Here is a 26,732-nt window from a genome sequence, read left to right on the forward strand (position 1 = left end):
CCAATGCTGCCAATTTAATCAATGAAAAAAATAGTATCTGAGAATAAATATTGTCCTAAGGTATTTTATGTCCTTATTACATGGTAGCATATGATAATTAAGCTGCTAAAATCAAAGAACAATTTTGATAGTGGTTAGCACTAAAATAACAGCTACAACCCAACAAAACCTCTTTTGCACATTATCAGGTCAAGATTTGTAATCCTTAAATGTAATGTCGTTTTATTCTCACCTCTGATATTTTTAAATGGAGTGGCTGCAAAATAAAGCAGCATTAAGAAACAGGAGGCAAAGTGACTTTGAATGCCTCTCTGGATTGTGACTGTTCATCACATCTGAGAACAGAATTGTTCTTTCTCCCCAGTGTAAAATTAAAATCAATCGTTTTAATTCTCAGGTACCCCTGGCTAAGTTTGAACGTCTTTTAATTATCTTTGCAAATTAGCAGCCTACTGTCTTATTGATTTAACTCCCAGATCCATAAGCAAATCATCAAACAATTATTGTTCTGCTGCTCCACTGATATTTCTCATCACAACTTATTCAAGCCTTCATTGTTATACTTCTACTCCAGTTTGGCTTCAAGACAGTTGAAAAGTCTTAAATGTAGTCTTTTCTCATTCAGGTTTTTTTCTTTTTTCTTTTGTTAACAGAATTCCTTTAGGATGTTCTGGGCTCCAAATCAGTGGTAGGATTAAAACATTTTTTATTACTGGTTCTGGGTGTGGCTTGGTGGGTGTGGCAGGGGAACAATACTGTAAAATCCCCATTCCTTCCCCAGCCCACTAACCTGCTTTCCAGCTCCGTTCTCCTGTGCAGGGCAACAAAAGAAGACCTAGCCAATCAGCTGGGACTCGGGAGGTAGAGATGGGGGCGGGGCCAGTCAGAGGTGGTATTTGCCGGTTCTCTAAACTACTCAAAATTTTCACTACTGCTTCTCCAGAATTGGTCAGAACCTGCTGAATACCACCTCTGCTCCAAATCAGTGATGTCAGTGGAGGGGCATCCACTGTGTTTAAAACTAATTGAAATATAAAATCAAAGAAAGGAAGATTTCTAAGACAAACCAAAGAAAAGGCTGTTCTTGGATCACAGCAGCCTATCTCAATATTACTAATTCACCAACTAGCAGGCCCTTTTCAAGGCTTTAACCAGGAGATATTTATTTTTAATCTAGCCATGCAAAGGACCAAATTGATTGCAGGCAGATTGCGTGTTTAATTTGTCTATTTGAATCTTCCTCCTTCAGCTGTTGGGTGACATGATTTGCTCCAAAACTGCACAAACAATATTGATAATGGAATCCTTGGCATTCTCTGAGTTTCGTTGTTTTCTTGCAAACATTTCATTCATTATTAAATAACGTACCTAACCCTGAGTTGCAAATATTCACGATGATAGGAGGTACAAACATTTGGCCAGAAACCCAAAGCTTGTGTTGCTTTGTGAAATGTGGTGTCAAAAATAGAGCAAGAAAAATCCAGACAAATACACAGCATTTCTTCCTTAATTGTACCACTGGAATCACATGGATGCTTTGTATGGAAATCTTTATTTGATAATAAAAATAGCATTCAGAGACTCTTTCCTTCATTGTAGCTACATCATATACATTGTATTTTGTCCCAAGGAAAGAATCTTATATTGAGTAAAGTCCACATCTACTTAGACTATTGTCATGTATAAATCCAATCTTTCAAATAAAGCTATGAACAATGCCGTATTTATATATGCATAGGGTTTTATAAAAAAGATTGGCCCATGTATGCTTCTCGTCAACACAGAAAAACAGCACTATAACTAGACCACATGGTAAGAAATGATAATTGAAGAACAGAAACCTCATCCCGAGGCCTCCAAGAGTCATTTTCCACCCCACAAAAGGGTGGAAACATGATATGATATCCCAATCAACAAAAATCTTCCAAGTTACTTATATTGTCTTCTGTTAAAACAGCTTTACATACCTGATTCAGTTTACATTAAAATATATCCCCGTGAATCAATTTGTTCCATTTCCCCCCCAGAAATATAAACACGTAGCACATTCCTCACAACTAAATTCTCATAAAGTCTCTTTTATACAAGCAAAAAGGCAACAGTTTCGTTTTGTTTGTTTTCAACAGGCTCTGTTAATTACAATTTAAAGTCTGTATACACAATGATAAGCCAACTTTGTCTTTCCTTTTTCTTTACAGTACCAGGGCAATAACAGTGATAGACTTGCAATCTTATTTTCTTTATGTATATGTGCCTGTGCATGAGCATATGGAGGGGAAAAAACCCAGTGAAACAGTATTACATGTACACATCAATGCACTGTAAAATAAAAAGCAGCAGTTTTAAAAAGTGGTCCAACAGTAACGGCAATTTTTCTTTTTTTTGGCTCAGCTAGGCAGTAATCCATTAATTCTGCTATTGGTACTACAGTATATTTACCGAACAAACTTGCTGCATGAAAACACCCAACAGAAAAGAATCCTGAATAGGTTTATTCCACTCGTGACAGAGCTCAAACCACAGCTTTCCCTCAAGAACTCCATACCACAATTTTTAACTTTTTTTTTTTGACAATTTTGCAAACATATTTCCTTTTGTCTCAAGTAAGAGTGCACCAGAAAGTGGAAAGGAAAAAAGGTAAAATAATAATAATTAAAAAAAAAACTTAGAAACCCAAAGAAACAGTTCCATTTGGCAACAAGAGTACTTAAACTGGCCTGAAAGCATTTAAACTCAGCCTATGAAAGAAACATTTGTTCCTTAAAAGGCTTCTTGAATAAGGAATCAAAGTCATGTCAGCTTCCCTTTCAAGGCAAACAAGCGATACTATTCAGGCTCCAATTTCATCTGAATGGTTTTACTGGTTGAACAAGAACAAACAGTGGCGCTGCCTTTGTGAAATTTCATTAATGGTCACAATTATTGAACAAACATGATGGTTTATCCTACGCATGATGCCATGCATGATGACTACCAATCCTTGGCCACCTTATTTCCTTTTAAAGGAGACCCAAAAGTACTTATTGTTCAATGGAACACACTATACATTCCTTAACCACTTGTGCTGTGTAGATCTGTATAAATATCCTTCATCCCAGCAGTAGTCTCTTCAAATAGCTATCTTAGTTTGAGAACTATGTTTGTTATTGGTAAAGGGAAAAAATCCCTCCACAGTAGTTCAAAGTTTTACTGATCAATCCTCCAACCCATTCTTTAGACAATCATAAATTCATGTTTGCAATGAAGTAATCAACAAAAACAGTGTGGTTGATCACAAATGTTTAACTACTGTTGGCTTGCCCACCATAAAACCAAGAATGGAACAACTAAGCCACAGAAAAGTACAATGAATCTAATGTTCACAACGGTGTGTTAGGAAGGAACACAACTTTTCATCACACTTTGGGATGAACATTTGGCAAATATGATTTGAAATGCATATACTTTAATATTGTCCACACCATGTGCAAAACACGTGAATCCGTTGTGACGATAAGATTTTAATTGTATGGTGGCTGCGAGAGGCATTTGAGGTTTGCTACCTTCCTTCCTAGGAACTCTGAAAGCTGGAAAGGCTGCAAAAGTATTGTAGGTAGGGCTTCAAAAGCCACTAGATACTGAGGTCAGTGCTGCACTCTTTATAGGGTCTCCGTCTTTGTTCCGTAGGGTGCCTGTTACTTTTGTTTGTGTCATATCTCAGGGTGCCTTCTTCCTTCTCCCAAAAGCTGACTCTGCCATTCTTGTTTCGTTTATCGGGAGACCTCTCCCTTCTTCGTTCAGGGGTTCGCTCTCTCCTCCTGTCCGTTGATTTCGCTCTCCTTTCCGGAGGTGAGCTCTCCTTCTTCCTATCTGGTGATCTCCTCTGATCCATAAGTCTTTCGAGTGACCGTCTTCTTCTGCTGGGTGAGTTTTCCCGTCGGTGAGCTGGTGATCGTTCTCTTCGTTTCTCTGGAGAAAAATCTCTTCTCCTCTCATACCTGTCTCTTCTCTCCAGAGTATTTTCAGCACTTCTTGTACCTTCTCTCCTCTTTTCAGGAGGTCTTCGTTTTGGTCCATTGATGGCCACTCTCTCTGGTGGACGCTCGTGCCTTTTTTCGGGTGACCTATCCTTTTTTCGGATTGGGATGCTATTGCTGTTTTTAGAAGTTCCATTCCATGTGTGATGCTCATTTGATTGTCTGCCGAGCTCTCTGCTGCTTTGGGGGTCCTTAAAATATATCCGCTTTTCTCCATGTTGGGGTGATTTGTGAAGATCTGGTGGATAACTGGGCTCCAAGGGTAAGTGTTGTCTGTCGTACTGCATATTTTTCACTTCCAAAACTTTTTGTGAACCTGTGGCTGGGCTGCTCCTGTCACTGCTGGGGTCTGAAAAAAAGATAACAACACAATGTTTGGCAATGGTGGCCTGAATTTAAGACTTGGATACCAGTCATTATTCTGAAGACTTCATTAGTTAACAAAAAACAAGCAACTGTTAAGCAGTCAAAAAGATGCTTCCTGAAGCTTTTGTTAATTTTAGCAAAACAACAAAGGATGAGTGCTCTACATTAGTATGGATGCTTCTCAAGGCAATGTCAAATCTCTAGTTAAATTCTGGTCTCTACAGGATCAGGAATGGGAAAGTTAACTTTTTCCCCCCAGCTCCAAATCAGAATATAACGTAAAGCCTTTGTAGTGAACTCCTTCATAGCCTCCTATTCTTTTCATTTACTGATAAAAACTAGCGATTCAAATAATTTAAAAATGTTTTACATTTTTTTTAAAAAAAGAAAACTACATCTGGAAGATGGCTTGTAACTTGTAACTAAGCTTTGAAGACAGATGTATTTTTAATTATTTCAGAACTGATTCTTAGAACTCTGGAATGAGATTCTCCAAAGCTCTGGACAGCTGTCACTCTGATAATGCTCAGGAAGAACAAGCTATTCTTCCAGCTTCTGGGACAGAGTAAAAGTTGAACCCCTGCTGGGTCCTTTTTGGGGTGGGTCGTGTAATCAGTTGTTTTGGTATCATTCATGGTTCTTTTTTTTCTTTTTGTACCTTACACTTTCAGTTGTAAGCCACCCAGAATCATCAGACATCAGAAGACTGATTGTCTGTTTTAAATACACTCAATGAACACACAACTTAGCCCCACTTTCATATATAACACGTGCAAGCATTGAGGACAATTTTGGTTTTGCCACAACGATTGAACTTAAACACACACAATGAGAGCAGCAGGGTATGGGAAGACATGATCCGATCTTATCAATGCAACAGTCTTTTAGATCTGCATTAATATCGGGTAAAATATTTACATTTATCCTGTTGCAGTAAACACAGATGCTTGTAAGCAGAAGCAGCAAATCATCTCACAGGAGCAACCTTTGTACATGTACTTTGCAATACTTGATAATGAATTGCTTTAAAAATGGCAATTCAATTGTTTTGAGGTTGGTACTGTAATTGTTTATTACTTTGGGGGAAAAACCTCCTAAATATTTTGTGTGATACCACTTCCTGGATTCTAAGCCAAATGATTATGTGCCCAATAGATGTTTGAGAACATTAACACGATAATAAGTAATCACAACATTCCTTGGAATCCCAAATTCCTCTCTCTTTTCTCCTGAATATGAAATAAAATTCCCTGATGCAAGCTCTCTTCTGGACAGGCATAGTGAGCTTAGCTTTTCTGCAGGCTTTGGATGATTTCTGAGAGGAAACCATGGATTGCTTACACCATAAGACTTCAGAAATGAAGGACCACTGTTCCATCTTCAAATGAGGCCAAGTCAATTTGGCATCTTGTGGTCTCTTGCAGAAGGCCACAGGGTATGGGGGGGGTACTTACAATTCTGCAGGATGCTCAGAATGAATTGCCGTATATGCAGAAGTTTAGCAAAGTGGAAAGCAAGGTGAGAGAATTAGGCCACAGCACAGAAACACCTAGTATTGATTTTAGCTACAAACCGTAGTTTGATTATGGCCCATAAGGTAGAAGCAAGATTCCCCGAGCTTGTCATTTCTCATGCATGCAGTGAGATTAGGAGGTATCATCGCTGAGGAAGGAAGAGCCCCGGCACCAAGAAAAGTAGGAGAAAGAGAAAGAAAAAAGGTAGAATGTTTAGATTCCCTATAATAAGGAGGTAAGGGGGGAAAAAAATCTTCATTTGTTTAAAAAAATATTAGAATAAAGAAAAGTTTATTTTTTTTCCCAGTCAGGATTGTCTAGGCATCATCCAAATATAAGGCTGCAGAAACAGCAATTGTTAAAGCGAGACAGTGTACTTTAAAACATTGGAAAAAAAGGTGACTAAACAACCCAGACAACCAAAGTCTCAGTTTGGAGTGGGAGAGTGCAAAGGAGAGAAGAGAGACATAATTGGGACAGTGAAACAGAATGTCAGCGATAAAACAATTAACAATCAACAACGACCAAAAGAAACCCACTACAGACTATGACATTGAAGAGAAGTACAAAACTCATTACAAAAATATACAGCCTCCTCAGAGAAGCATGTTCCAATTGAGTCAGAAAAAAATACTGGAACCTCATTCTTCTTCTTCTTCTTCTTCTTTTTTTTTTTTTTGGAGCAATTTGTTAGTGACTGCAACGGACAGGAATGAAGCAATTCACCCCCCAAAGTTGCAAGCAACTGTAAAATAGCCACTGTGCAGCCCATGATTTGAAAATGGAATTGCTTAGGGGATTTCAAAAGCGACTCGCAGCCCAGACTGTTAGAGAGAGAGAGAGAGAGAGAGAGAGAGAGAGAGAGAGAGAGAGAGAGAGAACAAACTAACAAAGAGACAAAAAGAAGCTACCTTGCCCCCAAACCCTAATGTTAAGTTTTTCATTCCTCAGGGCAACAGACATTCTGGAAGATGTGAAACACTTTTTGATAGGCTATATTTGCAATGTTTAGCATATGGTACAATACTTTACAGCCAAAAGAGCATAGGAAAAAGACAGAACATAAAGAACATTACACAGTTTTAGTCCTGCGGAAACATGGCCAATTAAGTGTACAACAGAAGTGCAAACACAGGAATTTTAATCATGACATGGATTAAAATGGTAGAGTGAGTTGGCTAAACTACTAAGTCGTCTGACTGTGTGAAGTTTTCAGGATGTTCTAAATAATAATAATAATAATAATAATAATAAAAAAGGACAAGTCTATGTGAGGCATACTAACTGAATCCTTTTAAGAAACTGGCATTAGAGGCAACGCCAGAAGAACTTTAAGGGCAATGTTCTCATCTGAAAGCATGCCAAAATACTTTGCCCTAAATCCAGGGATGGGGAACTATGGCCCTTTTATGACTTGTGGACTTCCAATCCCAGAATTCCCGAGTAAGTCATGCTGGCTCAAAAATTCTGAGAGTTGAAGTCCACAAGTCATAGAAGGGCCATTGTTCCCCACCTCTGCCCTAAATGACTGCGTAAGTTTTTTTTCCACTTCTTAGAGGTCACTCTTGCTGACACCTTATATATAATCTCCCATTCTTTTATTTTTTTTTCTAAAAAAACCCCACTTATTAAAATGAATATAAGCCACCTTTTTTCAGATTATGCAGCTTTACAAGGAATATAACTGGGCCTTTATCAATGAGGACAAGTCCATCTTTCTCAAGACAAACTGAATTGGTATATAGATATTCACCGATTCATTTATAAGACCAGTTCAACCTGGTGCTAATATAATGGAGTGAAAAAATAAAGAATTTTTTTTCTCTTTTTGGTAATTTGTGGGGATACAATTATAACCTTTGAAAGATCCCACCCACGTGTTGTTTTGCCACTTCTCCCATCTCTGGAGAACAAAAGTAGAAAAGTACAATAGTTGGGACTTTGATACTGCTCCACACTAGGAATAAAAAGAAATATAATTTATTGGTATATTATCCCAAATATGGGGAAACATAAAGGACACCTGTTCATTTGTGTGCTTATAATTCATAACTGGTTGGAAACCAATTATATTTGGGAAAAGCCCTACATCTAGGGCATATATCTGAATAGCTATCTCAAATAAATAGGACATCATAATACAGTACTAAGCCACCCAAAACCAATACTACAGAACTTAAATACAAGTGGGATTTTTTTTTTTTAATGCAGATATATCCCTCGGCAACCAAATAAAACAACATCTCTTCTCTTAGAATAAACATTGAGAATGGCAATATTAATTTGTTCATAGCTGACACAGTTGTGAACAAACAATCTAAAGGAAAAGGGCAGGAGGGGAATCCAAGTGAATATATTCTTGTATTGCATACGTTTTTAAAAATAAATTTATAAATATTTACATAAATGTACGGGGACAGTAAAAGCCCAGACACCATCGTGGAATTCATGCCTATGGTTACAGACAAAAGCCAAGGACAACAGTTTCCAAAGGATAACACAAATTTCCCAACTCTGCATTGATCAGAAGACGAGAGAACCATTCATCCGCTGAGAAAGAGTTTGGCACAGTTCAAGAAACATTCCTTGTTTGGTCGGACAGGATAGTACAGTTTTGGTTTGTCTATATGTTTTTGCCCCCTTGGATCACCAAAATACTGCTCTGAAGATGGTCTTGCCTGTACACTGTGCCCCCACAAAAGTCCATAGTAGCAAGCAAAGGATGAAAAAGTGTAGAGAAAATTCAGCACAAGCGAGGCAATTAACCACGGTTGTCAAGGTTGGTAAGACATTGGTGGAAAAAGAGAAAAAGAAAGAAAAGGAAAAAAGAAGAATCCCCGCTTCAGATCTTGGAGATATATCATTCATGGTGTGATGCCCGGAGCAAGATAAGGAATGTTTTCATAGTTTGACCCACCATATTCCGGTACAGAGCCATCTCCACGTTTGAGAAACAGGCGAACTTTGCGGCCACCGTTTTTAATTAGTTCTATGGCTCGAGCGTGCTTCATGTTCTTTGTGGTTTCTCCATTAATCTCCAGGATTTCATCCCCAATCTGTGAAAATAAAATACTCTTATGATTAAAGTAAAATGCTGGCAGGAAAATCACATAGAAGAATGTGGAATGAGCTGTTTGCCAAAGTGCAGAATTGAACATGAGCCCAGCGTTAAGATTTTGAAGTGGGAATGTAGCATTTTGGAAAGTTTCTAGTGACAAAGGTACAAAAAACACATATTAAATTAAAGATGAGATCCTGAGTAATTTACTGGTAAAATTCTATTACTAAGATTTCTGTACTATTCCATTTTGGAGTGGTATGGCATAGACCAGGGGTGTCCAACCTTGGCAACTTTAAGACTTGTGGACTTCAACTCCCAGAATTTGCTGGCTGAGGAATTCTGGGAGTTGAAGTCCACAAGTCTTAAAGTTGCCAAGGTTGGACACCCCTGGCATAGACCTACAAACATGATTTTAAAAAACCTGGAAAAAAAGAAAGAAAGAAAGAAAGAAAGAAAGAAAGAAAGAAAGAAAGAAAGAAAGAAAGAAAGAAAGAAAGAAAGAAAGAAAGAAAGAAAGAAAGAAAGATGGATAATGATAGTTTGAAAATATCCATGTATCTAACCCCCAATGCGAGGATGGCAAGTTAACCAATTTTGCTTATAGTGCCCTGATAGAGATTTTGTTGTAAATGTGCTACTTCTAATAAGACAGTGGTATGGAAAAACATTGCTTTTTATTCTTTTTTTAAAGCAAGCAAGTTAAAATATCCAGACTAATGCTTTAAAAAACTACATAGGTAAAAAGAAAAAAATAAACTAGGAACAACATCGACAACAAAAAAGAGAACAAAAAAGGGTGACCATGGATTATGTATCCTTCTCTCCTTTTCTGAAGCCTATAGATAAATGCATAACTGGATGGCCTATAGAACCACACTAGAAATACTGCACCCACTTTTGATCGCCATAATGTAAAAAAGGTGTTGAGATTCCAGAAAGAGGGCAGAGAAGAGCAGCAAAGTTGATTAGGGGACTGAAGGCTAAAACATATAAAGAATGGTTGCTGGAATTGGGCATGTTTTATTTAATGAAAAGGACTAGAGGTGGCATGATAGCAGTGTTCTGATATCTCAGGGGCTGCCACAAAGAAGAGGGAATCAAGCTAGGAACCAAAGCACCTGAGGGCTGGACAAGAAGCAGTGGATGGAAACTAATCAAGGAGAGAAGCAACTTAGAACTAGGGAGAAATTTCCTGACAGTTAGAACAATTAATCAGTGGGACAACTTGCCTCCAGAAGGTGTGAATGCTCCAACACTGGAAGTTTTAAAAAAGATGTTGGATAACCATTTGTTTCAAATGGTATAGGGCAGGGGTCGCCAATCTTTTGGACCTCAGGGACCACAAAACTTATAATGTTAAATCCCAGGGACCACTAACCGGTTCTGTGGGTGTGGCCTAATTTGTGGGTGTGGCTTGATGGTCATGTGACTGGCTCGGCATGGCTTGTATGTAAATATTATAAATATTTATATAAATATTGAATTTTTTATATAAAAAGAGCAATTTTTACTCAAAATCAGGCAAAGCAGGTAGACAGATTGAGTTGTTCACAGAATAACAGATTCATTCAGAGATTTATCTATCTGCCATCGGCTAGCTCAGTCTGTCACATAAAATTTGCTTCCAAGCAAACTCATAAAATTTGCTGGCAAGCAAGCTCACAAAATTAACTCACAACACACCATGCATGTAAATATTGAATATTTTATAAAAAAAGAGCAACTTTTACCCAAAATCAGACAAAGCAGGCAGGCATATTGAGTTGCTCACAGAATCATTCAGTGATCTATCTATCTGCCATCGGCTAGCTCAATCTGTCACATATAATTTGCTTGCCGTGAGTCTGCACTGAATAATAGAACCTTCAGTCCTAAGGGAGGTTCAGCTGTGCTTAAAAGCAAAGCCGAAGGTCTAAAGATTATCTAGAAAGCTAGAAATCCAACCATTTCTTGCTTCCTAGCTAATCTAAATCCCCTGGCAGAGCAGAAAAACTGATGGTCGTAAAAAGGAAAAATCGCAATTTAGCAGGCAAGTTTGCCGGGTAAGGAGTGAGTGGGCAGGGAGGGTTCCCGTGGGCCATGTTGGCTGCACAGCTTTGAGTTTCTATGCAGCCTGGATTAATTGCTTTGGGGGGGTGCTCTGGGGGTGGAATTTCTCTGCAACCCACCAACATTTTCTCGCGGCCCACTGGTATAGGGACTAGAAGACCTCCAAGGTCCCTTCCAACTCTAGTATTCTATTTTAATTATTTCTGCAAAGACATATGGTTAGTTTCTATAGATTTTGAAAACGTATTTTTGTAGTGACGGGATGGGGAAATCTCTAAATAGTTTTATACTGGAGAATAATTTTAATTAAATGTATGTGTACATGAAATAAGTATTTTTTTTGTAGGGACCCTGCCTATTATTTGAGGGTATTCAATATTTGGCATGGCACTCAAAGATTAAGCACGGTGATCTTTGGTCCAGAAAATGTTGCACATTTAAGCTTGTAAGTCCTAAGGACTTCTTAAGTGAAATTCTACAGATGGAATTATGAGGCCTTGTTTAAAAATGTAGCCATTCTAAAACAAACCAACAAAACACCGTCACATAAAACAGTTCAAATGCAGAGCAATTTTGAGAATGGCATCAAATGCAGAGCAATTTCGAGAATGGCATCTGAAGCAGTGAGATATCTGCATTGAATAGAGGAAAATCAATAATCTAAGCACATATTTATTTATATGGGCTAAAAGGCTTTTTCACTTTTAGACATAACAAAAGAAAAAAAAATCATTTGCTGATGATTTTTGTCTGATGGCTTGAATAAGGTCATCTGTATTCTGCAACGAAACAGGAAAAAAAGGAGGAAACTGAGTAGAAAGGTTGGCCTGCAGATAAGGCAAAGGAGAAATGGTAGCTCATGTGAGCTTGTAACATACCCTCATTTTTCCACATCTCTCAGCAGGCCCATCTTCTGCTAACCGCAAGACATAGAGATCCATGTTATATTCTCGGCCACCTCGCAGACTGAAGCCAAATCCTTTAGCTCCTCTTTCAAGTTCCACAGTGTAAAAATCTTGTTCTGGCTGGAAAAAGGTAATAAAATACAATGTGCAACCTTAACCATCAAAAAGATTTAAATTATAGGCAGAAGAGCATTGGTTCAAATGATCAGGCTGATTGGTATATCATTAAAATGAACACAGGACATACGAAATATGGAAAATGCCCCTGTATTAAATTAGACTTATTTTCAAACCGCTATGTTTAATCGATTCCTTAAAAATTCAATTCAATTCTTATATCAAAAACAAGATAGCTCCCATTTTTAAAGACAGAAATCTTGTGGTATAGTTTACCTTAGTGTTCTCCAAAAGTTCGTTAATTAAGTCATTCAAATCTGAGTTAAGACCACTTAGAAGTGCTGAAACAGCTGCTTCTTTCAGAAGTTTTGGTACAATTGTTTGGGAGGTATCCTGTTAGTGTAATTGGCATGTATGCATGTACACAAACTACACCACTGCTACCATTGTCAGCAAAGCGTATTTGCTCTGTATTTGTTTCATTGCTTATTTAAAAGATTTGCAAGGTCACTAAGTTTAGAGCACAATTTTGGGCGGCTCACAGTAGCACATGTGTACATACATGCAGAGACAAACTAAGAAAGCACTCAATGCAGATACATTGAACTTTATGTGGGAAATACATACATAAATACAGTTTATACAGAGAGGGGAAGAACATTGTTAATGTGCAAGCTGCAGCTAATGAGGTAAAACTGTGGGCAGCAAATAGCCTTACCTGGGAGGCTGTTGGTGCTTTGAAATCAAACTGGGATTCCTGTTTTGTCTTTGCATTGTTTCTGTTCAAATTAATCATGGAAAGAAGGAGTAAAAAATAAGATCAGATTTATGGGAGTGAAGATACGTGGGAAATACTGAATGGAGATTACAACCCAGCCACTCTAAGGGAGGGTAGCATTAAACTAACCTGTTCTCCTGTGGCATTTGTTGAGGAGTATGTGTAGTTGTAATTGTAGCAATTTTTTCTGCGTTGGTCAATAACGTTGCATTGGAAGATTCTGCAAAATAAAACAATGCTTTTAGTGCATCAGATTATTCATGTAATTAGGATATGCGCACAGCTTCTTGTTGGCTGAGGTAACCCTTTTGAAGTTATCAAATACATTTCTCAACACTATTCATGAGGGATTTGCTCAGATCTAGTTCAGATTTTGGAAATCCAATAACAGAAAACATACTACTGTACATAAGTTTTTATTTAACAATACACCTGTGAACATACTGCCTACAAATCTTTACTATGAAGGAAAGGAGCAAAGAAAAAAACCCAATGCAATGATGAAAATCACAAGAACAATTTCTGCTCTCTCACAGTAGCTTTGAACAATAGCGTGGAATATCAAATCAAGGCTACAGACTGTATAGCAGTTTTCTTCCCTACTTTTAATCTTATCCTATTGTTTAAAAGTCCTCTTATTTTCATGAATTCATTTCAATACAGTTTAATATCCTTTTGCTTCCCAAGATTCTAACACAATTTCCCAGGTTTTTTTCCCTTTATCCCCCATGACCTTGGATTCATTTGCCAATGCTATCATTTAGTACAAGAGCTTACGGTGACCTATGTTTTTCAGCTGCCCTTGTCATGATAATCACATCAGATATTGTATTGATTTTGATAAAATTGCATAGGTCACAGTGATTTAATCTGATTAAATCAAAGAAGGGGCAATGAAGGTATAGAAATAAATAAGCAGAAAATTCAGTATTAGTCTGTGGTATTCCTAAACCAAAATATTCGTTTATTATTTCATGCTCAAGTCTGTTAGTAATCCAACACAACAGGCAGACACAATGTTTTCCAAGCAAGATTCAATTGCTCATCATTAATTGGGTGAATAATGTGCCAAATAAATAAGTAAATAAGTGAATTATTATTAGCCAATCCTACTCACAAGCTTCTTAATGCCGATTCCATGCTGAATGTTTAGATAAAAACATATTCAGTGAACAGACCTTTGATAAGCACCATACCTCTAACTCAATGGTAAGCAAAGTGTTTTCCTTCAGATAGGTTAGAAACTTCTATAATGACTTGTCATTATTAATTCTGTATATAATCTGAAGGAAATTAGTCCAAAACATCAGAAGAGCACCAGACTAATTATTCCTACCCTAAACTGATTCAACTGCATAAATGCTGATTCAATTCTACAGTTCAAATAGAAACTACATATACATATTTTAGGCAGTGTTTTTTGGTTCCTGTCTGCAATTTAATCTGACATTCAAACCACAAAAATGTTTTAACATAAAAGTACCCAACACCTGTCATCAACGCATTATAGAAAATTTGAACTACATATATAAATAGTAAGAAAATGTGAACTTTAGCTTGTATCCTAAATTCTACAAGTGAATGTTTATCAGCCTTAAATTTCTCTCAAATAAACTGTACCCTTAAAAAAGAAGAGTTGAATGGCTTCGTGAAAACGGTTTTTTAAACTGTAGTTTAAAAATATATAAAGCAAATAAGATAAATGTTTTAAAATTCCTCTACATTGAACAGTAAGTTAGGAATTTTTACAATGTTTTACAAAGTTGTATATGGCATGTTAATTGCTGTATCTGGTCTTTCACACTTGTACAGCAACATTTTCAAGGATTTCCTAAATAAATAAATAAATAAACAAACAAACAAGCAAATAAATAAATACAATACCACTTCTCAGTGCTAAGTGGTTTATACAGTCAGCTCCCAACAATCTGGGTCCTCCTTTTACCCACCTTGGAAGGATGGAAGACTGAGTCAACCTTGACCCTGGTGAGATTCGAACTGCCAAATTGCAGCCAGCCAGCAGTCAGCAGAAGTAGCCTGCAGTACTGCACTCTAACCATTGCGCCACCACAGCTCATAGTCCAGGGGTGGGCAAACTACGGCCTGCGGGCCACATCCGGCCCGTTGGTCTGTCCAATCCGGCCCGCCCCTGAAAAAAATTCGCTGGTATTGCCCTGTGCCGCGTGGCCCCCATAGCTGCAAAACAGTGCGGAGCGCTCTCGGGGTAGGAAAGAAAAGAAGAACTTTGCAAAGGCCTCGGCTGGGAGTTCGAAATCACCTTCGAGTGCGACCTCTCCGAAGGTGAGTCCCCGCCGATCCCCCTTTTTTTCCGGGGCTTCCAGGCTTAAACTTTGCAAAGGCAAAGTTTGCAGGTGGGAGCGTCTTACGGCCGAGGAGCGGGAAGGGTTCCGCCCGGCTGGCGGGCTGCTTGGAGCGGGCTGCTTGGAGCCACCTAAAGCTAGGCCGCTGCTGGTGGAGCCTTGCCCTGCCTTGGTGCCCCGTTTCCCGGCTTGGCGGTCCTGCTCGGACGGCACTTTAAAAGCCTGCTCCCAGCACCCGAGCAACTTCCCAGCAACTTGCGGCTTCCTTTTTCCTCGCGGGCACTCGTGCCTGGCCCCGAGCCGCATGGCGGAGGGGAAACCTGGAGCACCGCCGAGTTGCCTCCTCCAAGCAGCCCGCCTGCCGGGCGGAACCCTTCCCGCTCCTCGGCGGGAAGACGCTCCCGCCTGCAAACTTTGCCTGTGCAAAGTTTAAGCCTGGAAGCCCCGGAAACCCGAGCAACTTCCCAGCAACTTTCAGCTTCCTTTTAACTCGCGGGCGCTCGCGCCTGGCCCCGAGCCGTGCGGCGGAGGGGAAGCCCAGTGGGCGGGCTGCTTGGAGGAGGCGACCCGGCGGTGCTCCAGCAGCAGCAACAGGCAGTTCCGCCCGGGCTCCGCTCAGGTGTCCGGCTGGGGCTGTCAGGAGTTGCTACCGCCGGCGCAGCTCCGCGCGGCTCCAGTCCCGCATTGCCTTGGGAAGGAAAAGGCAAAACCAGGAGCCGCTGAGCCTGAGCCTCCGGTGCCGCTGCTGACTCAGGGGGCCTCCGAGGGGAGGGGAAGGAGGAGAAGAGGGGGGGAAGGATGGGGGGGGGCGATTCCCAAAAAATCTTGTGCTGACCCGGCCCGTCTGTCAAATTTTAAAAGTCAATGGGGCCCCCAAGCCAAAAAGTTTGCCCACCCCTGTCATAGTCAAATAGATTCATATTGGAACAACATACACAATGATTAATTTACAAACTGTTGAGATTTTATAATGCACTGTTCCCAAGCCATCTGGATGTGTTAGATATACACAATGACCAATCACCATTAGCTTTTGGCCATGCCATCTGGAGATTTCAAGAGTACAGAAGACTTTTCTAGTGCACTCTTTAAATTCCACCAAGAAACTATTTCTAATATCATTATTCAGCTATCAAGCTGAGTAGCCAAACACATCAAATTGTTCAAGAGACTGAAATATAGCTTTGAGTCTTATTCTCCAAGAGCTTTGCATTGTTCCCTCATAAAGAACTCTAAACTATCTGGATGAATCACACAGAAAAACTTTCAAGTTCCAACATTATGTGTCTCACAGTGGCTATTCGGAAGCCCGTGGGAAGTATATAGAGAAGGCCAAAAAGAAAATGATATATAAAAAAGAAAGATGACAGGAGGATTTTTTTTGGGGGGGGGGGCATACAATAGTGTTGAGATAACATTTAAATATAACACCATCTTCAGTGCACATCATGACCATGAAAATAAACACAAACACACATCCTTCACACTCCACACATTGAACAGAAACCCCCAACACCACACCAACACCGCACTATACAGTAGAATTTAAAAGAGCTACTGCCCTGGGATAGAAGCTGTTTTTCAGCCTATTTGTCCTTGTTTTTATTATTCTGTACCATCTGCCAGAGGGTAATAATTCAAAAAAAGGGTGCCCAGGATGAGATGGATCTTTGAGAATGTTTTGAACTTTCTTCAGGCAGTGGGAGCTATAAAGCTCTTCCAAAGAGGGGAGAGGGCAACCAATAATCTTCTGGGCAATGACATTAACCCTCTGGAGTGCTTTTCTATCTGCCACTGTGCAATTGGCAAACCAAACAGAGGTGCAGTAAGTTAAGATACTCTCTATGGTGCAGCGGTAGAAGGTCACCAGCACTTTTTCATTCAGTTGTTGTTTTCTGAGAAGTCTCAGGTAGTATAATCTCTGCTGGGCCCTTTTGACCAGGGCTGCAATGTGAACACCCCAGGTCAGGTCTTCTTTTATGGTAACACCCAGAAACTTAAAACTGGCCACTTGCTCCACTCGGTCTCCATTGATAAGCAAGGGCTGGATGTCTGGTCTGTTTCTTCTATAGTCCACTATATGCTCCTTGGTCTTATTGGTGTTGAGGACCAAGTTGTTGTCTCCACACCACAAAAGCAACCGGTCTACCTCCTCTCGGTAGGCAGACTCATCCCCCACCCCGGAGATGAGTCCCACCACTGTTTTATCATCTGCAAATTTAATAATAGTATTACTAGCATGAGTGGACTGCAGTCATGCACATAAAGAGTATAGAGTAAGGGACTCAACACGCAACCCTGTGGTGTACCAGGGTTAAGAATACCAGTTGAAGAGGTATGATTACCTAATCTGACCCTCTGTGAGTGGCCAGACAGGAAATCCATAATCCAAAGGCAAATTGAATAAGAAAGTCCAAGGTCCAGAAGTTTAGACACTAGTCTATGTGGAAGAATTGTATTAAATACAGAACTAAAATCTACAAAAAGCATCCTCACATAGCACCCCCACTGTTCTAGATGAGTCAGAGCAGTGTGAAGAGTGATGGCTATAGCGTCCTTTTTAATTCTTTTAAATAGGAGAACTGTGCAATTATTCAAAGGGGTGCTTTTCTTCAACAGAGCTCCAAGCAAAGCCCTTCTTTGAAGGTGCTTCATGTTGCTTTATTTCAGTCTGCTTGGAAAGCTTTCAGCCAGTACCATTAAGATGAATTGTTCATGGCCTTCAACCTGCTTGCCAAAAAGCTTTGGAAATGCTGCTGAAGAAGACACATGTCGACTTTTGTGAGTGCTATGAAGGATGTGCTGTCTTCCTTCCCTGGAATGCCTTACTCCAAGCTTTGGTGAGCCATACTGGGGAACATCCATCTCAATCATGACCAGGCTGTGGTTCAAAGAATCTTTTGTCCAAATGCAATGTCTGTATAGAAGCTCCTTCTGGCTTTGGGAAGTGACAGGCAGGAGACAGTGAGAAGATTTGAGACCATATAAAATGCTTCAGTGAAATAAATATTTACTTTGATGAAAATAATCATATTGCCTCTTCAGCAGGAATCTTTTGTCTAAATGAATCTAGGTCACCTAGCACAGAGCTACCAAATGGTGTTATATCACATTGCTCTATTTTTACAATGTTTTATCAAATCTTGCATAAGTGTAATAAAATTACTAGGAAAAGAAAGGGTTTTCCCCCCCAATTTCTTTAGAAGTCTAAACCCCTTACTGCCAACTATGTGATTACTCAATAGCAAGTAGAAAAGGTTGTGTCTGCAATTGTCTTCTAAATATACCTGGCAAGACTGTATACATAAAAAGGCAAGAGAACCATTCTGTGTGAACTTTCAAAAACTGAATTATTTTACCCATAATACTCATACTGATGACCATTTTAGATTGAACTGTCATACATAACTTTAAATGAAATTTGCAATCTTTAGACAAGAATTAACATAAATTAGTTCACTGATTTCTTCATGGATGGATTTTCAATAGGATAGAAGATGTATAAGAAAAGGGTATAAATACATTGAATTGCACAGAGAATGAAATTTAGACTATCTGAATCTAATGAAAAAACGTATTTGCAATGAACTCAAATGTCAACTTTGGAAGCCATATTAGCACCAGGCGCTTCCACACTGCCACTTTCTTGAGCCTGGGAAAATGGGAGGGGGAATTTCTTGGAGTGTATGTGGTTTAGACATAATAGCATTCTTTTTCTAAATCAAGGTCATGTTATTTCTGCACCTGGTTGAAAGGACATCTCAAGCTGGGACGGATGGTGATTGGAGCATGTGATGCAATGAGGGGTGCAGGGGGTAGATTTGTAGTATTTACTTATTGCAAGGAAATCCGAAACTTTATTTCCCAGATGTGCCAGTTTAGTATTCTTATATAAAAAAAACTTTGGAGAGGATGTCTGTCTTGGAGTTATTTTTTGGAGTGGAGGTTTTCTGGAACGCTGACACCAAAAATGAACCTTAAGACTTTTCATGACTATAAAATCAGCCATCGATTTCCATAAAGATCTTCAGTATAATTGAGATGCTAGAACTGGGATAAAATTCAAATCCTGTTTAGCTTTAGACTCTTAGCAAAAAAATACAACTATGTTACTTTCGTTGATTCTTTCTGCAGTATAACTAGCTGACAGGAAATAGTTTAAAGAGAAATGGTGTGATCAACATGCTTTCTGTATTTAAAAAAAACATTTTTGTTCAATTTGATTGGGAAAAAAACCTTTTTTTTTCCAAAGAAGAAAATCTGAAGTGTATGTACATAGATTGTAGGATTCTTGGTCTTGCCTTCAATTGTAAAATGGTTGATGGAATGCATGAATACTCTCAATTTCATTCTACAACTATCTTTCATGTGAACATACAGTTTTTTCCAACTTTAATTAAATTTCCCAAAGGTACCCAGAGGGATTCTTTCCATGGGCATTTTCAGTTCTACCGAAGAAGCATGAAAAGTAGTCTAAGAGGCTGCAGCAAACTGATAAAAAGATGCGCAACAGAAAAATAGAAGTACTTAGGACTCATAAACTAATCAATATCACCAAAATAAATATGAATGATAGTAAAGAGAAATACATTCTTAGAGGCATTCTTTTTGAGAAACAGGTAGGCAGCAAGTGTATATTCAACTTGTTAAGCATTCAATACCTTTAATTTTTTATTTCCCAAATAACAGCACATCTAGCAAATATTAATTTCTTTCCTCGAAAGAACTCTGGATGACTAACAATGACAATATAATTTAATATATATTGTATTAGACTTTAAAATGTCATAGCAGTCAAAAATCAGATAGTGTACCTATTAAAGTTGGTGTGTCAGATTGCAGAATGAAAAGACTAGCTTACAAATGCATCATCTGATAATATTTCTGGTTAGGGTTAGGGTTTGGGGGCATGTCCTCAATCAGGAAACATCCTTCAAAAGCTAGAAGATGAGCATTGTTTAAAATGATAATGATTTTTAAAAGCACTGTTAAAGCTAAAGAAAAACCTTTAAGTCTCCCTCAATCTCAGAAAAACAACAAGCTTAGTATAAGGCAATGTGCTTATCAATGGCCTTTGTTTGCAGACTGCAAACATCCAGATTATACCCAGGAAAAAAAAGCAAAAGGATGCAAACCAACTATCTCCCCCTGTACTTATAGTAACACAACTTACACTTACAGTAACACAAAAAGCAAGTTCCTAAACACACTGAACGTACACCGCCCAGAGCCCTTCCTTGAGGGAGATGGGTGGTCTAGAAACATAGAATATAAATTTAAAAATTAGATTTATTGATGGTATTTTAAGACTCCACGGATATCAACAATTTTACAAAACTAGAGTCCACTTCCCAATTTCTCCCTATAGAAAGAACCACTGGTTTAAGCAATTGGTTCATAACATTTTTGTCCCCAGAAATATAGAAATAGAGATGCTGAAATGAGAGTTATTTCAAGACATGTTTAACACAGGAGTGTGTTACCTTCGCAGGGACATTTTTTAGCACCAGAAGTTGCTTTGTGTGATGTGCTGTTTTTTTTCTTTTTTTTGAAAGATGTAACATAAGGGAGAGTAGGCCTAACCAGGAGCAAGAAAAAGAAGGCAAAGCAGAGAAAGAGGTTTACTAAATATATGTAACCAACAAGTAATGAGATGAAGAAGTATTGTTCAGGAGTGAATGGCATGACAGTGGGACTCTGAAGCTCACACATCAAAGAAGTACAAGACGTTAAATTTATTTGATTATTTTTTCCTCTTTTTTGTACATTATGAAGCCAGAGGAATATTGAGGAAGTCGCTATAACTTGTTGATACTTGACAACATATATTAAGTAAGGAAGAGATAAAATAGTAGAGAGTGGATACTAAGATGGATATCCGTCAGTCAGCTGCCTTTCGGGGAAAGCAACCAGATGTGGATAGCAGAAATGGAGGAATTACTAAGAGAGGGAAAATAAAGGGTGATTTTTCAAAAAACAAGCAAAAAAATACAGCTGAAATTAGCTTATATCAGGACTATTCCATTTATTGTACCTCTCTTTAAGTTTCTCTTTTTGCAAACCATCTTTATTTCCATTATATCTAAACTTTTGTTCTTTAAATGTCTTTTTTGTGACAGCCCAGCTTTCTTGGTTTTCCTCTTTCTCACAGCTCAATCACTTTTTCTTCATATACTTTTGCAACTTCAGTTGTCTGCCTCCTCCTCCACAGAGGCTTCCCTCGAGCCTCCGGGGAGGCAAAAATGGCCTCCAACGGGCCGAAAATCAGCTGGGAGGTGCGTGCATGCGCAGTGCAGGTAAGTTTGGCCAGGGTTCACATGCCCGCACAAATGGCTCTGCGTGCCACCTGTGGCACATGTGCCATAGGTTTGCCATCACGGTCCTAGGGGATGAATGACACAGTGAGGAACTTCCATTAACATCAACATCCCTTTGTCTTATTAATTTTGTTTTACCTGTTTTTATAGTGTTCTAGTGCTTTAATATTTGTTAATGATAATGAGTTTAGTTATTTATTATTTTAATTTTGTAGTACATTCCCCCAGAGTCATTTACTTGTGAGATTTATTTATTTTATTGATTAAATTTTTATGCCGTTCCTCTCCCTTATATGGTGATTCTGGATGATAAGATGAGTAGTTATTTAAATTAGATAAATTAAATAAAATATACCCTACAGTTGCAGGCAAAAATTTAGTTATCCTTAGTCAAATGTATGTTTCTAGGAATTTCTTTGTGAACAGAAGCTGACAGAAGCTACACCTGTTACAAGCTTGGATTCAATTTCTTCCTGAAAATGGGAATGCATATTTATTCTTTTGTGTTGTTGTTTATAAATTCAAAATTACAAAACAACAAACATTTGGACACACTCTAAGTTAGTCATTTACTTTGGCAATGGAAAACAACTTCTAAATATTTTCTATAACCAGTGCAGGGTCTTACTATTCTTACATTCTTTCTTTCAGAGCTCTTCCAATTGATCAATAATTTTCAGTATCTTTCTGTGCACCACATATTTCAAATCTCTCTGTAATTTCATGTCTGGGGTCTCACATCTTTTCCCCCCTAAAACTGCTTAACTGAGAAGTAAGTTTCAGGTTGGTCTCTTGCTGAAATATTTAACTTTTTTTCAGGTTCAAAAACTTCACTGACCACGCGATCCTAGTTAAATACAGGTAGTCTTCGTTTAGTGAGCACAATTAAAACTGGCAACTCTGTTCCTAAATGACATGGTTGCTATGTGGAAAATCATGTGACTGTAACTCTGCTTTCAATCTTACTTTAGCTTTCCTTTGTCCCCATTCTTCCACCCTTTGGAATGTTTACCCTGGGAATTGGGATAGTTAGCAAGAAGGGAATTATCTGTATTTACATTCACTGGGGAGAAAGGGATTAAAAGAGAGTAAACAGGCACACAATGGAGAATACACATCAGAACAGTGGTGCTATTCTATTGGTTCGGCCCGGTTCTGGCATACCGGTTAGCACCAAAGATCAGTGGAGACCAAACCGGTTCTCTCAGACGAGCTGCTGTTGGGCCCACCCGCCTGCCCATGCTCCCATACTGACCTTTATTCCCTGCTTTTGAAGCGCAGCTGCTTTGCGCGGCACAGGAGATTGCCATGCGCCAGCTGTTTAAACTACAGGATTGCAGGAGGTGAGTAGGAAAGCCTCTGCGCATGCGCAAAGTGTGTGTTTGGCATGCGTGCGCACAAAGCATGCCCACCAAGCCACCAAACCGGTGGTAAACTACTTTGAAACCCACCACTGATGCACTGGCTATTTGTCAAGCATGCTTGTGGCTCCTAGGCGAACAGTCAGCGATAGCACATTCCTTTTGCTGTGTGTTCCACATTGTATGCCTACTTACTCTCTTGTAATCCTTTTCTGTACAATCATCCCAATCTGCAAGGAGGGTGAGGTGGAAGAAAAATTGTGATGATTTGGCATATGCTGAAATCTGCCATTCTTACTGTTGGTTCATTGCTGCGTTTTTAAACTGTGCAATAAAGTTGTCAGTAAGACTAGAAAAGGTGCAAGGCTTGTAAGGCCTACAATAGGTCTACTCATAACTATTAAATACAAGTCTGGACCTGGAAGACTGAGAAAAATCTTTGCTGGAACTGGTCAGATCTTCCTATAGACCACTGCAAATGACCTGCTGAAAAAAATAGGCAACACTGAAACAGTTCTCCATACTTGAACTTATTTATTAGCTATTGATATGGTCACCCAACTTGCAAATTGTGACTTTAGTTGATTAACAGAGCAAAATAGATTAATGGAGCAAAATGAACTTAAAAACCACAGGAACATCTCACAATACAATTTATAGCAACTTCACATTCCAAAACCATTTGCCAGAGAGGCTCAACCAATACTCAACCCAAAGTGTGTGTATGCGTGTGTGTGTGTGTAGATAAGTTTTTCTATAGCGTTATGAAAAGCTAACAGGGTTGGAGCCAACCAAACCTTGATGGTATATTGTTCCAAAGAGTACATAATATGAATCTAGTTTCACAGAAGGTACTTTCCAACTCTATCAGATCTCATGTTTCACTTTCTACCATACAGAGGTAATGTAAACTCTTGCTAACTTAGGGATTTATTGATATATATATATAATTTGATCATAGGTACCTAAACATTTTCATGTAACGTTATATATAATGAGTCATTCCATTTTTTAGGCTCATACTGCTCATTATATCATTCGGTTTTCCAAACATTTTCTGCAAGTAATTTGGGCTCGAAACGATAATGTGACTATTTGTACACACACACACACACACACACACACACACACGACCAAATATTTCTACCTGAATATCACATCTATCATATACCTGATATTGAATTCAGCAACCAACTTCCAACTCCGTAAGTGCACTAAACTATCCATAGTTCAAAACTATTCACTTTAAGATGCACTACTTCTGAATCAACAAAGCTGCCATCACTTTTTTTTCCCAAGGAGCTGCTGAAAAGCAGAAATCCAGTTTGTCCATTCCCTGCTTGACCAGAAGCTGCACTGCACTTACCAAATTCGTCACTATCTCCTCCTAGGGCCTTTTGATCACAATTTTGCCAAATATCTTCCAAACATGCTTAGCAAATTAATACTCTACAATGTTTCCATTCACTCTTGCTAAAACCTTCCTTCAGGGAATAATAATGGTATCTCTTCTATTACTGGGCACAGATGCCGGTTTCACACACACGTTAAAAAGTCATATTGTTACTCCATTACTATTGTTTCCCTAGAAGTAAACAATATGAACCATATGCTCATTTAACATTTCTCCAGTTTAATCCTCTATACCAGGGGTGCCAAACTTGATTCATTGAGAGCTGCATCAGGGTTGTGTTTGACCTTGCGGGGGGTGGGGGGGGGAATAGGCATGGCCAGGGTGGGTGTGGCCAGCTTGATGTCACTTGTTGAGGCTCCGTTTTTGGCCGTGATGACCTCCTGCAGCCCTCTGCCAGCGAAAACGGAGCTTGGGGAGGCTGTGCGTGGCCCATCCGAGCTCCATTTTTGCTGGTAGAGGCACTGTGGGCCAGTCCTTCACTGTTTCCATGGCGGCCCCATGGGCCAGATCTAAGCATCCTGTGGGCCAGGTTGACACCCCTTCTCTATACTTATAACCTTACCATTTTTCAACGTTCTCATAGCATGTGTGACTTCTTTTTGATTTTTAATTTTATAGTAACTTTTACAGCATTCGTTTCAAAGCGATTCCTGACATTTCGCTACCATTCCCATGTAAAAACTTTAAAATACTAATTCTAGCATCTAGCATTCAAAACATATTGCTCAGGAGATCTTTTTTCCCAAACACATACTCACCATTTTCAACGTTTTCATTTATTCTAGGCCTCTGACTATCCCAATTGGTTGTATTTCTATACTTTCTTGTCTGCTCATGTTTCTTATTGTCCAAAACTCCAACATGTTACATCGTCCCTAAATCCATCCCTGTGTTTCCATTGTAAGAATTTACTGGAACATAACTTATTACCATTACTAATGTTGATTTCTATAATATCTGCTCTCAACAAGTGATTCATTTTCATTATCAGGCTAGGTAACATCTCCAGCAGAGTTTAGGGGATGTCACTCTTCTTCGGGTGTGGGTGTCTCAAGTGAGGTTCTTGTGATGGATCAGGTGTGAGTCATCAGTGAACAGAAGAACACTGAAACTGACATCCCCTAAAATCTGCTGAAGATGTTATCTAGCCTGGTAATCAAACATTCAGAAACCAACCCACAAGCTCGGAGAACGAACCTTCATCTTCATCCTCCACCCGAGCTACAGATATTTGCTACTATCGCAATTCAATTCATATGTTCTGAAAGATGTTGTAGCCGTAGAGAAAAACAGACAGCATTGGAGGACAGAGTTAAATGTATGATCACTTCTTGCAGTCCTTGTGTTGCCACAAGAGATCCACGTCCAGCCCACCCTTGAATTTTGTCAACCCTTGTCCAGGACCAATTTAGTGCTGGCTGTTAGTTGACTTGATTCTTATGTATAGTCATGAACAGTAAATATTTCTGAGCTACAACTCAATCTATGGTTTTGATCCTTTGTGCCTGAGAGTAGCCCTTTAATACACAACTACAATCTTCCTTTTCCTTCATGTATCCATCAGCTCAACAATCCTAGATCAGAACATCTTCATTCAACCTTTATTATTAATCATATTGTAAACATTCCCTCACTTTCAGAAAGAAAAAAAATATTTTTCTCTCTTTCATTATTTCCTTAATCCACATTCTTTACTATTTACTCCATGAAGGAGATGGGTTTGAAGTTTGATAAATAAATGAATATATTTACTCCTCTTACATTCCATTCATATTTCATATGGTGAAATCAGAATGGCCCCCTAGACATTAACTTCCAGCTCAAGTGGTCTATAATCAGCTGAGGTTTTCATATATTGGTTTTTAGTAAGGTATAGCAAATAGCACTCAGACTTGTATACCACTCTGTAATGAAGTTTGGCTAAGGCCCGGTTTCCTCCACTTCCTCCTCATCAAAAGATAAATTCTGCAGGGCCATCAGAAGATAAAGGGTTGACTACATTAGTAGATTTAATTGCACCTGTGTTTTACTCCATGGATAATGACAGTAATAGTCATAAAAAGCAACCATGACAGTAATAGTTTATATTAGTATATAATATAAATTATAATAGTAATAGTTTACTATTAATAGTTTATATTATATTACGACACAACCCAAACCTAGTTTTAGCTCAAATATACTTGAGATAGACTGTGCATCTAACTAATACAGAGACTAACTTGCAAACCAATACACTATTGTATTATATATACTATATATTGTATATATTGTATTATATATATACTAGAAAGCATATGCACTATAATGTACACCCAGGATACATGGATTCCTTATACTAATCAGGAGGAAAAAAACCTTTGCTCTCATATACAGAAAGAGAGACTTCTTGCAAACACTGTATCTGGTTTTTTAAATAAAAGTAGCAAGTTTTCTCTCCATGCCCCAGCACACAGGTAGTCCTCGACTTAAGTTATGACGGACACTCCAAAAGTTACTTGTGACCAGGTTCC

The 26,732-nt window shown here is 38.8% G+C and overlaps 1 protein-coding gene across 24 annotated transcripts in view; it reads right to left on the minus strand.

The window, feature by feature from the left end:
• Nucleotides 1-1,533: 1,533 nt before the first annotated feature.
• The window catches only part of MAGI1 (membrane associated guanylate kinase, WW and PDZ domain containing 1), a 524,636-nt gene continuing 499,437 nt past the window's right edge, over nt 1,534-26,732 (minus strand). For 19 of the 24 annotated variants that reach the window (XM_087954576.1, XM_087954573.1, XM_087954559.1 and 16 more), the window contains 5 exons: nt 12,936-13,026; nt 12,747-12,807; nt 11,885-12,031; nt 8,814-8,952; nt 1,534-4,365 (listed from right to left, as the gene is read on the minus strand). In XM_087954576.1, coding sequence (XP_087810702.1) covers nt 3,611-4,365; nt 8,814-8,952; nt 11,885-12,031; nt 12,747-12,807; nt 12,936-13,026 — 1,193 coding nt within the window. In that variant the 3' untranslated portion in view covers nt 1,534-3,610. Of the gene's footprint in view, nt 4,366-5,955; nt 6,045-8,298; nt 8,953-11,884; nt 12,032-12,746; nt 12,808-12,935; nt 13,027-26,732 lie in introns of those variants that run through there. The other 5 variants (XM_087954578.1, XM_087954577.1, XM_087954565.1 and 2 more) reach the window with 2 other exon arrangements.

Source organism: Notechis scutatus, chromosome 2 (genome assembly GCF_049901735.1).
Source record: "Notechis scutatus isolate UNSWTSFEM ecotype Mainland chromosome 2, rNotScu1.2, whole genome shotgun sequence".
Taxonomy (NCBI): domain Eukaryota; kingdom Metazoa; phylum Chordata; class Lepidosauria; order Squamata; family Elapidae; genus Notechis; species Notechis scutatus.